Consider the following 13,585-nt stretch of genomic DNA (forward strand, 5'->3'; position numbering starts at 1 on the left):
CTAGCGGCAAGAACCTCCGGCAAGCTGTTCCGGCTGGTTAACAGCCTGTCGGATCCGTGCTGCCGCTAGTGCACGTGTGCCCCCGGACTACAAGGGCGGGCCGAGAGGTTGGCTGGAATAAAAGTATGACATGTTTAAAGAAAGCTACACACTAGATACATGTAAAGTTGTAAATCCACTGATTGATTAGCGTGGGACACATTGATTATTAATCTGGGCCCTTTAGCATCCTTCCACAATACATTTAATTGTACATATCTTTCCATTCGATAAAGATTTGTTAGCCTTTTTTGTAGGCTATAGGTTTGAAGCAAAGTTTATGTCAAACATTCCTTATGACTAAGTGGTTTGTGGTAAATGTAGTATTATATGTTTGTTACAGGAATTTCTGCTCCATTAGTCCGGCCACTGCAACCATTACCCCAATTCCGCCCTGTTTCAGCTCCAGCAAGGACGGCACCCACTTTTATTCCTAGACCTACTCCTCCTGCCCCATCGATGACACAAAACGTCAACAACCTAGGACCAGGACTTCACCAACCTTTACTACTGCATTCCCAGAAAGCCCAGCAAACTAGATTTTTGCAAAATTCAGCAGGTATCAGAATGGACTTTAAAACGTGAAATGTAATTGATTTTCCCAGGATCTGAGCCCACGTTGCCCCTAATGTTGCATAACAGGAACAGAAATACCAATGTACTTTTTATAAGGGCGAAAATAGGTCTGATGAAGCACATCTATCATTTAAAGCAAAAATATTAATTTAGTCATTCTGGTACTGTACTGTATCTAATTCTCATATTTTAACTCTTTTTGACTATATGCCATAAGATTATGATCTGTGCGGTTCTGACCTCTGGGACACCTCCCCTTGATAAGAACCAAGTTAATGGGACTGTGTTGACATTCCCTGCACAGTGGTTGGTCCGTAGTTGTGTCGCTGTGCAGAAAATCTTTGAAGGAACTGCTCCTTCACTCTGAGGGTTGATGTCAGACCTACATTACCAGTAAGTTACTGCATATCCTAGCAGTATCTCATGACCTAGGGTATACTGCCTATTTTATACCTTGTCTTGTATAAGTTTATGGAATAAAAATAACTTTTCAGTCTTCATATGGTTTAGGATGCTGTATGGATGAATGAGGAATTTTCTTTATGAAAAATGTGAAAAAAGTTGCATTTTTTTATATTTAAAGCAATCACTGGACGAAATGAAAATGTATTAGTGGAAAAACGGCCTTCTCCTGTTGACTTGACTAATGACTCTCCAAAAAAGACCAAAACCAATGAGAATATGACAGATACAAGACCAGTTGCAGTATCTACTACAGCATCCATCCCAATGTCTTCAACTACTTTACCACAGAATTCTCCTGCTAAAGGTATTTTAAAATGTCCATTTATATGTTCTTTGCTAAGGGTACTTTCACACTTGCTGCAGAGTGATCCGGCAAGCAGTTCCGTCGCCAGAACTGCCTGCTGGATCCGGCAATCTCCATGCAAATGGACACCATTTGTAGATCCGGATCTGTCTCACAAATGCATTGCAAGAGCGGATCCGTCTGTCCGTTTGTCATACGGACAAACTGATCCGTTTCTATTTTATTTTTTTCAAATTTTTAAAGGTCTGCGCATGCGCAGACCAGAAGGGCGGATCCGGCATTGCGGTATTTTTAATGCCGGATCCAGCACTAATACATTTCAATGTAAATTAATGCTGGATCCGGCATTCCGGCAAGTGTTTAGGAATTTTGGACGGAGATAAAACCTCAGCATGAAAAGTCAAAAAGACTGAACTGAACACCTCCTGATGCATCCTGAACGGATTTCTCTCCATTCAGAATGCATGGGGATAAAACTGATCAGTTCTTTTCCGGTATTGAGCCCCGAGGAAGGAACTCAGTGCGGGAAAAGAAAAACGCTAGTGGGAAAGTACCCTAAGACGATGGTTAACGGCTGTTTTGTCTTCCTGTATTAGGTACTAATGCAGTTACAACTCCAACAAAAAATGGAACACCATTCCCTCGAGCATGTCCAAAGTGCAACATACACTTCAACCTTTTGGAACCTATGAAAAAACACATGACGGTAATAAGGCTTGCTGTGTGTTGCAAGCAATCAGATATTTAAGAAAGAAAGGATATGTGAAAATAATGTATTTTCTAGTCAGAGTTTTATAAACCTGTTATAAATTGTGGCATGCTAGTAATATTTGAGTTTCATTGGAAAGTTCATATCTATAATACTGAAGTGTGTCAGAATATGTCACCAGTGGGGGTTTGTATTGTGTGCCCCTCACTCTCTAATTTAGAAAACGTTGTTATTCACGGACCAGCTAAGGCATATTCTGACATCTCTCAGTAACAGGGCAGAAGAACTACCAACTAAGGGCTCATGCACATGAACGTATTTTCTTTCCGCTTCCGTTCCGGTTTTTTTTGCGGACCGTATGTGGAACCATTCACTTCAATGGGTCCGCAAAAACAACGAAAAGTACTCCATGTGCATTCCATTGCCGTTCCGCAAAAAAGTAGTGCATGTTTTATTATTGTCCGCAAATCACGGTCCGAGGCCCCATTCAAGTCAATGGGTCAGCAAAAAATACGGAACGCACACGGAACACATCCGTATGTCATCCATATTTCATCCGTATTTTGCGGATCCATACTGTAGAAATGCTATGCCCAGCCCATATTGCTCATGTGTTTGGTGATTAATAAGCTACTGTTTCCGATCCGCAAAAAACAGATCACATACGAAAACCATACAGATATGTTTTGTGGAATAACGGAACAGAAGAGGACTTATATCAGAGAAAAAAAAAAAACTCAGATACGGAACAACGGATCCATGAAAAACGGACCGCAAAACAACGGTCGTGTGCATGAGCCCTAATACACAGTAACATAGTTTGTAAGGCAGAAAAAAGACACCCGTCCATCCAGTTCAGCCTGTTATCTTGCAAGTTGATCCAGAGGAAGGCAAAAGACCCCCATGAGATAGAAGCCGAATTTCCTCATTTTAAGGCCGAATGCACACGGCCATAGCAACCAATGACGCCGTGCGCTCCTGCTCTCAGCAGGATGCCAGGCCGGGATACCACGGACCGCTCATGGCTGTGTTCCACGGCCGTGTGCATTCGGCCTAAGGGAGATTTCAGTTATCAGAGTAACTTCCTGGATCAACGACCCTTCTCCAGTATTCCAGTAACTATAACCTGTAATGTTATTATCCTCCAAAAATACATCCAGGTCCAATTCACCATCACCACCTCCTCAGGCAGAGAGTTCCGTTGTCGTCATAATCCAGTAATCAATAAATTATTATGACCCTATAGGTGGACATACACTGCAATTATTTATTCAATTTAGACTATTTACATTTAGCAATTAAACTAAAAAGTACATTTTTATGTATGAGTGTCCAAGCGATCTATGCGGCCCATTCGAGTTCCTCCATACCTAACTCTATGGACCTTGCTTTGTGCACAAGGGCACAGTCATGCTGGAGCTGGAAAAGGGCAAAATACTGTCTTTTGATACTGTAGCATTGACATTACCCTTCACTGGAAATGGCTTAAAGATGGAGAAACTGCCCTGTACGAATAAGGGCCTATGCCCAGCTTAAGGCCGTTTTCACACAAGCATATGCAGGACGTATTATCTGTCCTTATTACTTTAATTTGTCAGTGCCTGACTGTGGGTTTGATCGACCCAAACTCACACTATCATAGATCCCTATGATGCTGTGAGTTTGGGTCAGTTAAACCTAGTCTTGCCATGACACACTTGAGTAATATGGACTGATAATACGTCCAACATATGCTCATGTGAATCCGCTTATAGAAAGTTGATCATAATAGGCACTTATATTCTTTGTTAACCAAATCTAAAACAATTGTACACAACATAACTATTTTTTACTTTATTTGTATGGTTTAATCCTATTATCGAAATCCTTAGATAAAGAGATGTTGTGGTTCCGTAGAGGCAGGGAACAGTTAAATTGGATAATTATTGAACCATGATCTGTGATTCTTGTGGGGAGGAGGGGGCTGCAATCTGTACTTCTTTGAGAATCTTGACAAATTAGTAGGACTGGGTGAAGGATAACGCTGCTTATTTGTACAAAGTTATTTAGCACCTCCCATTTTTTACATTTAGACAAACTAGAAAATACAGTTTTATCACCTCCACACGGTGGTTTGCAAATCAGATTTTTGAATGTTTTTTTCCCCCTAAAGTCTGGGACTATTTACATTTATTTATTTTTCCTCCTCGCGTTCCAGTATCCATAACTTATTTTTTTATTCACGTAGCCATATGAGGGCTTATTTTTTGCTGAACAAATGCATTTTTAACATCACCATTTAATTTACCATGTCTTGCATTGGAAAACGGGGAAAAAACTATTTTTGTGGTACAGTTGAAAAAATAACTTTTTGGTGTTCATAATGCACTAAGAATGACATGACATCCTTATTCTGCAGCTCACTTTTACTTAAAATAAAAACCTTTGTAAGGGATCAGCTCTCTTTCGGGGGTCATTCTCACAGATATCTTCAGGACACCAAGTTTAAGATCCAAACACGGTGCTTTATTGCGGCACATCCGCATAAACATAAACAATAATACAAAATAATAAACACTCGCCCGTCCAAGCTCTAACTAAACATACTGTAATATTCCTCACTCACCTAAGTCCCTGTTCACACCCTGTGAACACATGCGGCTTTCTCAGCCAATGTCCCACAGCCTCCTGGCTGTACAGAGCACAGTACGCCCACTGTCTCCAGTCCAGTGTCTCAGCACACATGGGGGAATAGTGGTCTCTCAGCCCTCCTGGCTTGGACCACACAGAGCCTCCAGGCCTCTGTCCACAGGCAACACACTCCCCCCTTGCTGACACCCTGGGAGGTGCCTTATGCCAACCTGAGTACCTCCAGCTGGTCTCACCTGTGGTGGAATAGGGGTGTGGACCGCACTATCCACCCCTTCCTTGCCTCTAACCTGTGTGAGACCTGTCACTTTCTCACACCTTACAGTATGTACTAATTTTTGATCACTGTTATTCATTTTTTTATTTTTTATTTTTGGCAGTCACTACGCATGACATTTTTTAAAGTATTTTAATAGTCCATTGTTTAGATTTTATTTATTGTTTTGTTTATTTTTTTATATGCAAAATTGGGAAAGGGGGGTGATTTTAATATTTTGGTGTTTTTTTATATTCCTTAACTTTTTTTTTTTTTACATTTTTATTTAATAATTATTAGCCCCGTTAGGTGACTAGAACCTGGGATCTTTTGATCTCTTGTCCTATTCACCATAATAGAGTTCTATTAGGGTGAATAGGATTTTGACATGCTCCCTGCTGAGCTGTGCCTCATGTACAGCTTAGCAGGGAGGTTACTACGACAGCCCGGGAAGCCTCAGCAGGCCCCAGGCTATCATGGTACGTCAACACGGCCGGGTGCCTGCTGGATCATACAGCCAGCACCCACCGCGTATGGAGCGGGCTTACTGTAGCAACCTGTTCCTTACAATTGCAGGCGCATAAAGCCGCACATGTACAGCATTATGCGTTAAGGAGTTAAATGTACTGTCAGAAAATGAATTAGATTTTTATTAAAGTACATTTTATTTTATTTTTTTAGATTTAAAAAAAAAAAATTATATACATTTATGTGATGATTTATGTAAAATAAAAATCTTTCCAGATTCCAATTATCATACTGGCCACTGGAGCTGACACAGTAGGCTTTCATTTCCTGTTTTCTATAGCTCAATTTTCTGCTTTGATGTATAGACTGGAATAGTATGAGCAGAGTCATCTCATCATTAGAGTGTGGGCAAGTTTATGACAGCTCTGTTGTACTGCTGGAGGCCAAACTAAGGCTCCATTCACATGCGGATCCGCAACACACCTGCCCGACACCCCTAATGTCCACAAGCTGCGGATAAGAATAGGACATGTTCTATCTTTTGCGGAGCTGCGGACCCGAAGATCGGGGCCGCGCTCCGCAGATGCGGACAGCACACTGTGTGCTGTCCGCATCCATTCCGTCCCCATAGAAAATGAATGGGTCCGCACCCGTTCCGCAAAATTGCGGAACGGATGCGGACCCATTTGCGGACGTGTGAATGGAGCCTAAGGCAGGATAGCAACACAGGTAAGGCATAAGGCTGTATGCTCTGAAGGCATAGCCTTAGAATAGGCCATAAATATCAGATTGGTGGGGCCTGCCTTTTATTACCTCGGTGACTTAACCTCTTCATGAACAAAGACAAAACTGTATGTCACCGGTGTGAGAGGTTATAGAATGGAATAACAAGCTGATCCTGCTTAATACTCAGCAGGTGGGTGGCAGCTTTTGTTATTCTTCTGACACTCGACAACTCTGATCCCGGTCATTTAATTCCTCAGATTCTGCAGTCAGTAGTGACTGATCATAGCCTCTGTGGTGACATTGCGGGATTCCATCTGTTGCTATGGCAGCTTGGGGCCTTGTGAAGCCTCCCAGGCTTGCCGTAGCAGCGCATGGAATGGGATAACAAGCTGATTCCACTCCATATTCAGCAGGTCCAAGATGTGATTTTTCAGAATGTGCAGTCAGTAGAGACTGATTGGAGCCCCTGTGGTGAAATAGAGAAATTCAAATCAGTTGTTATAGCAGCTTGCGGGCTTGTGAAGGCTCCGAGGCCTGCAATAACATACTGCCTGTTTAAAGCACATCTATCAGCCTGATTAACCCTAGTAAACCAGACCTACTGCCTGGTAGGGTGATTATTCTGAGTGCAACAACAACAACAGCAGCAAACAGAGGTGTCATTTTTTGGAAAATGTGTACTTTTATTTTTGTGTTAATGAGGTGCTCAGGAGACCAAGGTGCTGGCCTAGCTTCTTGGAGCACCGCTTCACATACTTCTCTCCCTCAATCCCCCTCTCGCACTGATTGAAATTAAAATTAGGCTACTTTCACACCTGCGTTCGGGTGTCCGCTCGTGAGCTCCATTTGAAGGGGCTCACAAGCGGCCCCGAACGCAACCGTCCAGCCCTAATGCATTCTCAGTGGATGCGGATCCGCTGAGAATGCATCAGTCTGCCAGCGTTCAGCCTCCGCTCCGCTCAGCGAGCGGACACCTGAACGCTGCTTGCAGCGTTCGGGTGTCCGCCTGGCCGTGCGGAGGCAAGTGGATCCGTCCAGACTTACAATGTAAGTCAATGGGGACGGATCCGTTTGAGGATGACACTATATGGCTCAATCTTCAAACGGATCCGTCCCCCATTGACTTTCAATGTAAAGTCTGGACGGATCCGTTCAGGCTACTTTCACACTTAGAAATTTTTCTAAGTTATAATGCAGACGGATCCGTTCTGAACGGATGCAAACGTCTGCATTATAGGAGCGGATCCGGGCTAGTGTGAAAGTAGCCTTATTAGTAGGGATCGGTTTTTACCGATATTATCGGCCGATATTCAGGGTTTTGAAAGTTATCGGTATCGGCATCTATTTTGCCGATATTCCGATAACGAATCGGGAACACGGATCGTGCTGCTGTCAGCGCGATCCGTGTTCCTTCAGCAGCACAGGGGAGAAGGAAGCAGTGTCTCCCTCCCCCTGTGCCGCTGCCACCAATGAGAGGAGGGGGGACAAGAGGAGGGGAGGGGCTGTGGCCACTGCGCCACCAATGAAGATAACTCTCTCATTAATTCATATACAGGAGGCGGGAGCTGGCTGCAGAATCACATAGCCGGCTCCCGACCTCTATGACAAGTAGCTGCAATCTGCGGTAGTTAACCCCTGAGGGGTTAACTGCCACGGATCGCAGCTACTTATCATAGAGGTCGGGAGCCGGCTATGTGATTCTGCAGCCAGCTCCCGCCCCCCAAACCCCAGTATTCAAAACATTGGTGGCGCAGTGCGCCCCCCCCCCCCCCACCCAAGCCCTCCAGTATTAATCATTGGTGGCAGTGGCCACAGGGTCCCCTCTCCCCTCCTCAGTGGCAGTTCCCATCGGAGCCCCAGCAGTGTATACCTGGGGCTCCGATCGGTTACCATGGCAGCCAGGACGCTATTGAAGCCCTGGCTGCCATAGTTAGCTCCCTGCTGCCGTGTGCACAGAGCACAGAGCAGCAGGGAGAGCGTGAGATCCTATTCACCCTGATAGAGCTCTATCAGGGTGAATAGGACAAGGGTTCTAGTCCCTAAAGGGGCTAAAAGTTAGTAAAAAAAAAAAACACCAAAATAAACCTACACGTTAACAATAAACATATTCATTTTCAGCAGATTTGTGTAGGAATTTATATTTATATTTTTTTCAAGAATGAAAATTCACAGAATATCGGTATAAATTATCGGCTATCGGCCTGAAAGTTCACAGATTATCGGTATCGGCGCTAAAAAATCAATATCGGTCGATCCCTAATTATTAGTAACAAAATATTACTAATAAAAAAAACTAGCGCTCACTCCACATCAAATAAGCCCTCGCACTCGCACAGTTTTTTAAATGGAACAGAAATATTAAAAAGTTATTGGTGTCAGAATATGGTGATGCAAAACCAAACTTTATTTCAAAGGTTTTAATCTATTAAAAGGAGCAAAAGAATAAAAACAAAATAAATTTGGTATCACTGTAACCCTACTGACCCGCAGAAAAAAGCTATGTCATTTTTAGTGCACAGTGAATGCTGTAATAACACCCCCCACCCCCAAAAAAATGTATGGCAAGTTAAATGATGGAATAAAGAAAAAACACAACTTGCCCCACAAAAAAAAGTAAACAAGCCCTCCTCTAGCTTTGTGAACAGAAAAAAAAAATCACTTTGGAAGGTGGGGACAAAAAAAAAAATGGATGAGGTTTACGGGGCTGCAGAACCCAAGCAGGAGTCCCATGTCATCTTCATTATTTACCAGGCAGAGTGCCATACTTTTGGTGGTGGCTGTGCCTGGTATCACACTTCACTGCCGTTCATTTGAAACTACAATACAGCTACTACCAAAAGTATGGCACTGTACCTGGTAAACTATGAAGCAGTTGCTGATAGGAGACCAACCCCCACAAATCTGACATTAATGGGCTGTTTTAAGGATATGTCATAAATAATGTATTCCTAGAAACCCCATTTCAATCTAATTAGTTACATAGTTGTTAAGGTCGGAAAATGACAAAAGTCCATAAAGTCCAACCTGTAATCCTGCTATATCGATCCACGAAACAAATCCCTGGAACAATGTCCATCTTCCTTTTAAAAAGGGAAAGGGTGTGTAGAACAAGATTTCTATACATTGTCATAACCCTCAATGTTATTTTGAATTAAAAAGTCATCTAAACCTTTTTTTAAGTCATCTACTGTATTTGCTGTGACCAGCTCTTGCGGCAGGCTATTCCAGAGATTCACAGCCCGTACTGTAAAGAATGCTTGTCGCCTCTTATGATTGATTCTTTTTTTCTCCAGGCGTAGTGAGTGGCCCCTTTGTTTTTTGCTTTACCACAGAATAGCTTTCCTTGATATTAGGGATCATTCACAAGACCATAGACCAGTGATGAACCTTTTACAGACTGAGTGCCCAAACTGCATGCCAATACTCACCTTTTTATTTCAAAGTGCCAACATGGCAATTTAACCTGAATACCGATATAGTATATCTTCCATGTACGTAATCATTTAGCTATAATAGCCTGCCTACATTCAGTGCGCTGCCTGCGCTGTTCATAGTGCGCCCTGCGCTGATGAATGGTAGGAAAAGCCTAAGGCATATTGGTACACCATAGACTTTTTTTTTTTCCAGGGTGCGGGTGCCCACAGAGAGGACTCTGAGTGCCACCTCTTGCACCACTGCCATAGACCATCCGTGCCCGTGCTGCGTGCCGCAAATTGGGGTTCACAATGCACGGGCACCGGACGTGTGAATCCTGTATTGTGGCGAGGACCCATTGACTTGAAGGGTCCACGATCTGCAATATACGACTAAAGATAGGACCTAAAAGCCGACCAAAGTGCTTTGTAGTGCTTCCGTGGGCTTCTGATCCGTGTCTCCACTCCTCGCTGAACGGGAGATTCATGAAGATTCACACGGTCTGTGCCCGTATATTGCGGACTCGCTGTTTGTCATCCGCAATATGGTCATGGACTGCTTACAGTTGTGTGACTGAGCCCTTAATGAAACTAACATTAAATACTCGAGTCACTTCTTTTAAGAAAAGATGGCAGTTCAGAAGAAAAGTTCCAGTCATCAAATGGAGAAAATAGCTCTGTTTTTATAGCATAAAGTACATCTACTTAGATTTTTATTTTTTTGGGGGTGTGAGTGTGTGTGTATATAGATAGATATATATCTCTATCAGGATTCATTTCTGATCCCTTAAACCTCCCATTTCTTCTTATATTGCAGTATTGTTGTCCAGAGAAAATGCAATTTATTTTCCGTGGAGTAACAAACCCTGATGCTTCTAAACTACGAAACACAATGGAAGATCATGAAAAAGGAAAATTGATCATGCTTGTTAGCGACTTTTATTATGGATGTTATTCTGGAGATTATCAGCTGGTACAGCAGGAGGAGAAGACTCACAACACTTTCAAGTGTTTCAGCTGCCAAAAAGTTCTCAAAAACAATATAAAGTAAGTGAATAGTTTCCAAGCCTGCTACAGGTTCATGGGCTTATTATGTGATATTTGCTCGCTTTATGTTTGAATGATTAAGTTCAAAGTCCACATTTAGAAGGACCTGATCAAGAAGAGTTATCCCAATGTGCATCAGTATCTTTAGTGCATGTCCCAGTGTGATGTTTTGCCTGCAAACCTATAAGGCCTCTTTCACACGAGCGTTGCGGATTGGCTCCGGATGTGTTTCCAGTGAAACTCGCACCATTTTGCAAGCAAGTTCAGTCAGTTTTGTCTGCGATTGCGTTCAGTTTTTTCCGTGCAGGTGCAATGCGTTTTGATGCGTTTTTCACACGCGTGATAAAAAAACTGAATGTTTACAAACAACATTTCCTAGCAACCATCAGAGAAAAACGCATCACATCCACACTTGCTTGCGGATGCAATGCGTTTTTCACTAAAGCCCCATTCACTTCTATGGGGCCAGGGCTGCGTGAAAAATGCAGAATATAGAACATGCTGCGTTTTTCACGCAACGCAGAACTGATGCTTGAAAAAAAATGCTCATGTACACAGACCCATTGAAATGAATGGGTCCAGATTCAGTGTGGGTGCTATGCGTTCATGTCACGCATCGCACCCGTGCGGATAACTCGCTTGTGTGAAAGGGACCTAATAGTTGTGCAAACTTTTCGTTGCTAAGTGTGCAATCATTTTTGTAAAATACTTTTTTCTTTTCCTTGCAAAAGTATGCAATGATATAAAAATGAAGACATTTTAGTCACATTACACTAGTGCTGAGAAATATTAATTGTATGTAGTATTATAAATACTTTTTTATTTTAACCCTTTAGTGACTAGGCAAATTAGGGCCTCAAAGACCAACTTATTTTTATTTCAGCAGCCATAAATTAATTTTTTGATTGTTGTGAGTTTGTGTGGCCTTGTTTTATGAGTGAGAGGACACATGTTCAGAACAGCAGCAGCATCCAGCCGCTGTTCCCAGCAGTGCCTCTTCGCGATCAAGCTCACATACTGCAAACTTGAGAAAGGGCCCATGCACCCCGAACCGTGTCGTCAATAAAAGAACAATACTTCATCTGTGCCTCGGGTCCCGTCTTGCGCCTACTGACTATCCATCGAGAGACGTGGCAGATACCGTACTGCTGCTCATTCCTGTGCAATTCTTCTTCCCACTTGGCCACTGCCACAGGGGTTCCAGTTAGCATCGGCTGCAATGACCCTCCACCGCTACAAAGCCTTCACAGACACCTCATCCTAGTGCCTCAAATAGTGCCCCAGACAGAGTACGCCAAAAAGCTGATACTGTGGCAGTATAGTAATAGTGCTGCCAAAAGTCCCACAAATAGTAATAGTTCTCTCCCAGAGTGCCCTTATTAGTGATAATAGTGTCTCCTACAGTTCCCACAATAGGAGTGCCCCTGTTAGGGACTGTTCACATCTGCATTGAAGACTTCTGTCACACATTCTGTCAAAAAGACTGGACAAAAAAGTCCCGCAAAAAAAAATACAGGGTCGTGTTCGTCTTTTGTTATTCTACTCCTCTAATAGAGCAGAACAACGGAAATATATAGCGGTGGTCTGAACTTGCCCTAATGCCCCATACACACGACTGTATCTGTTTTACAATCTGCAAATTACTGAAGCAGTGAAGCTACCTCTTAGGCCTCATGCACACGACCGTATTTTGTTTCCGTGTCCGTTCCGTTTTTTTGGCGGATAGGATGCGGACCCATTCATTTCAATGTGTGCTGTCCGCATCAGTATGTCCGTTCCGTTGCTCCACAAAAAAAATAGTGCATGTCCTATTTTTTTCTAGTTTGCGGACAAGGATAGGCATTATTACAATGGATCCGCAAAAAAACCGGATGCCATACGGTCGTGTGCATGTAGCCTTACGCTTACCCTAACTTACCTCTAAGGAATAAAAGTTCTAGCCACGATAAAAACATGGACTCCTTTTTTTTATTTTTTTTATTGATTCTTGGACAATGAAGCCTTTGGGCTGTCAGCTGCTTCATTGTCTATACATTGTGTGTCCTTTACCTATGGATCTTAAGAAGAATCAATAAGAGTTGTTTTTTTTTTTTTTTTATCTGGTGGCTGGAACTTATTTTCCTTCTGCGGTTCTTCTGGTGCTCTGGACCACTTCTGTGCCCTGGATTATCTGCTAGAGCAGGCTGTGAATTGGTTGATTTTATAACTTACATCTAGCCCTCTTAAAATCACGTGATCTCTGGTTCATATATATTGCTAAAGTATGATTCGTCAAAGCCCTCAATGAACTAGTCTCCACAGAGGGTAGAATCTATGGCATATTGGTGACCTTACCATATAAGGATAGTGTAGACCTCCGTTGTTGGTTTCTCCACGTCAATGGCAGTGTACAAGTTTTTGTAAGTCCCCTAAACCTACTGATTATGGCCATATATAGTAATAATGGCAACAATGCTGACAGATGTATATTGTTTTGTATCTGTTGGTTAAGGGGCACAATGTCCTCGCTCATAAGTTACCCCCTGTGTTTAGTGAGTTGTCTTCAACCAGAAATGAAAGTCGCCTCGGCTACACTGTCATCCAGATTAATTACATTTCACGGCTATGTTTCGGGACTACAGATGAATAATTGTATTTTTGCTGTGATAAAGGCTACTATTTGATTGTGCTGTTTTGATTGAATAACTTCTGCTTTCTAAATCAGCAAAAAAAGACCTTGTGATCATCTTCATTAGGGAGACAGGTTTGTCTCAAGACCTCTGCTTGGCAGAGAAGGTCATAGTTCTTCAGCATAGAGAAGCTGAAATGGCAGAATGCGAAGCTGCAGAATGGCTTAAGTCTACAAAGGGCATAGTCTGCAAGCTAAAATGAACAGACTTGCCTTTGCTAGTATCATTAAGGAAAACAAAAGCTTTGTGTAATTGCAGGCATTAAAATCGCTATTACGTACACTT

General features: G+C 42.6%; 1 protein-coding gene across 1 annotated transcript in view; it reads left to right on the forward strand.

The window, feature by feature from the left end:
- The window catches only part of ZNF280D (zinc finger protein 280D), a 92,926-nt gene that overhangs the window by 38,489 nt on the left and 40,852 nt on the right, over positions 1 to 13,585 (forward strand). The window contains exons 6-9 of the mRNA XM_040413908.1: positions 383 to 598; positions 1,199 to 1,384; positions 1,981 to 2,090; positions 10,402 to 10,631. Of these exons, the coding sequence (XP_040269842.1) occupies positions 383 to 598; positions 1,199 to 1,384; positions 1,981 to 2,090; positions 10,402 to 10,631 (742 nt within the window). The remainder of the gene's footprint in view (positions 1 to 382; positions 599 to 1,198; positions 1,385 to 1,980; positions 2,091 to 10,401; positions 10,632 to 13,585) is intronic.

The sequence above is a fragment of the Bufo bufo genome, chromosome 1 (assembly GCF_905171765.1).
Source record: "Bufo bufo chromosome 1, aBufBuf1.1, whole genome shotgun sequence".
NCBI lineage: Eukaryota > Metazoa > Chordata > Amphibia > Anura > Bufonidae > Bufo > Bufo bufo.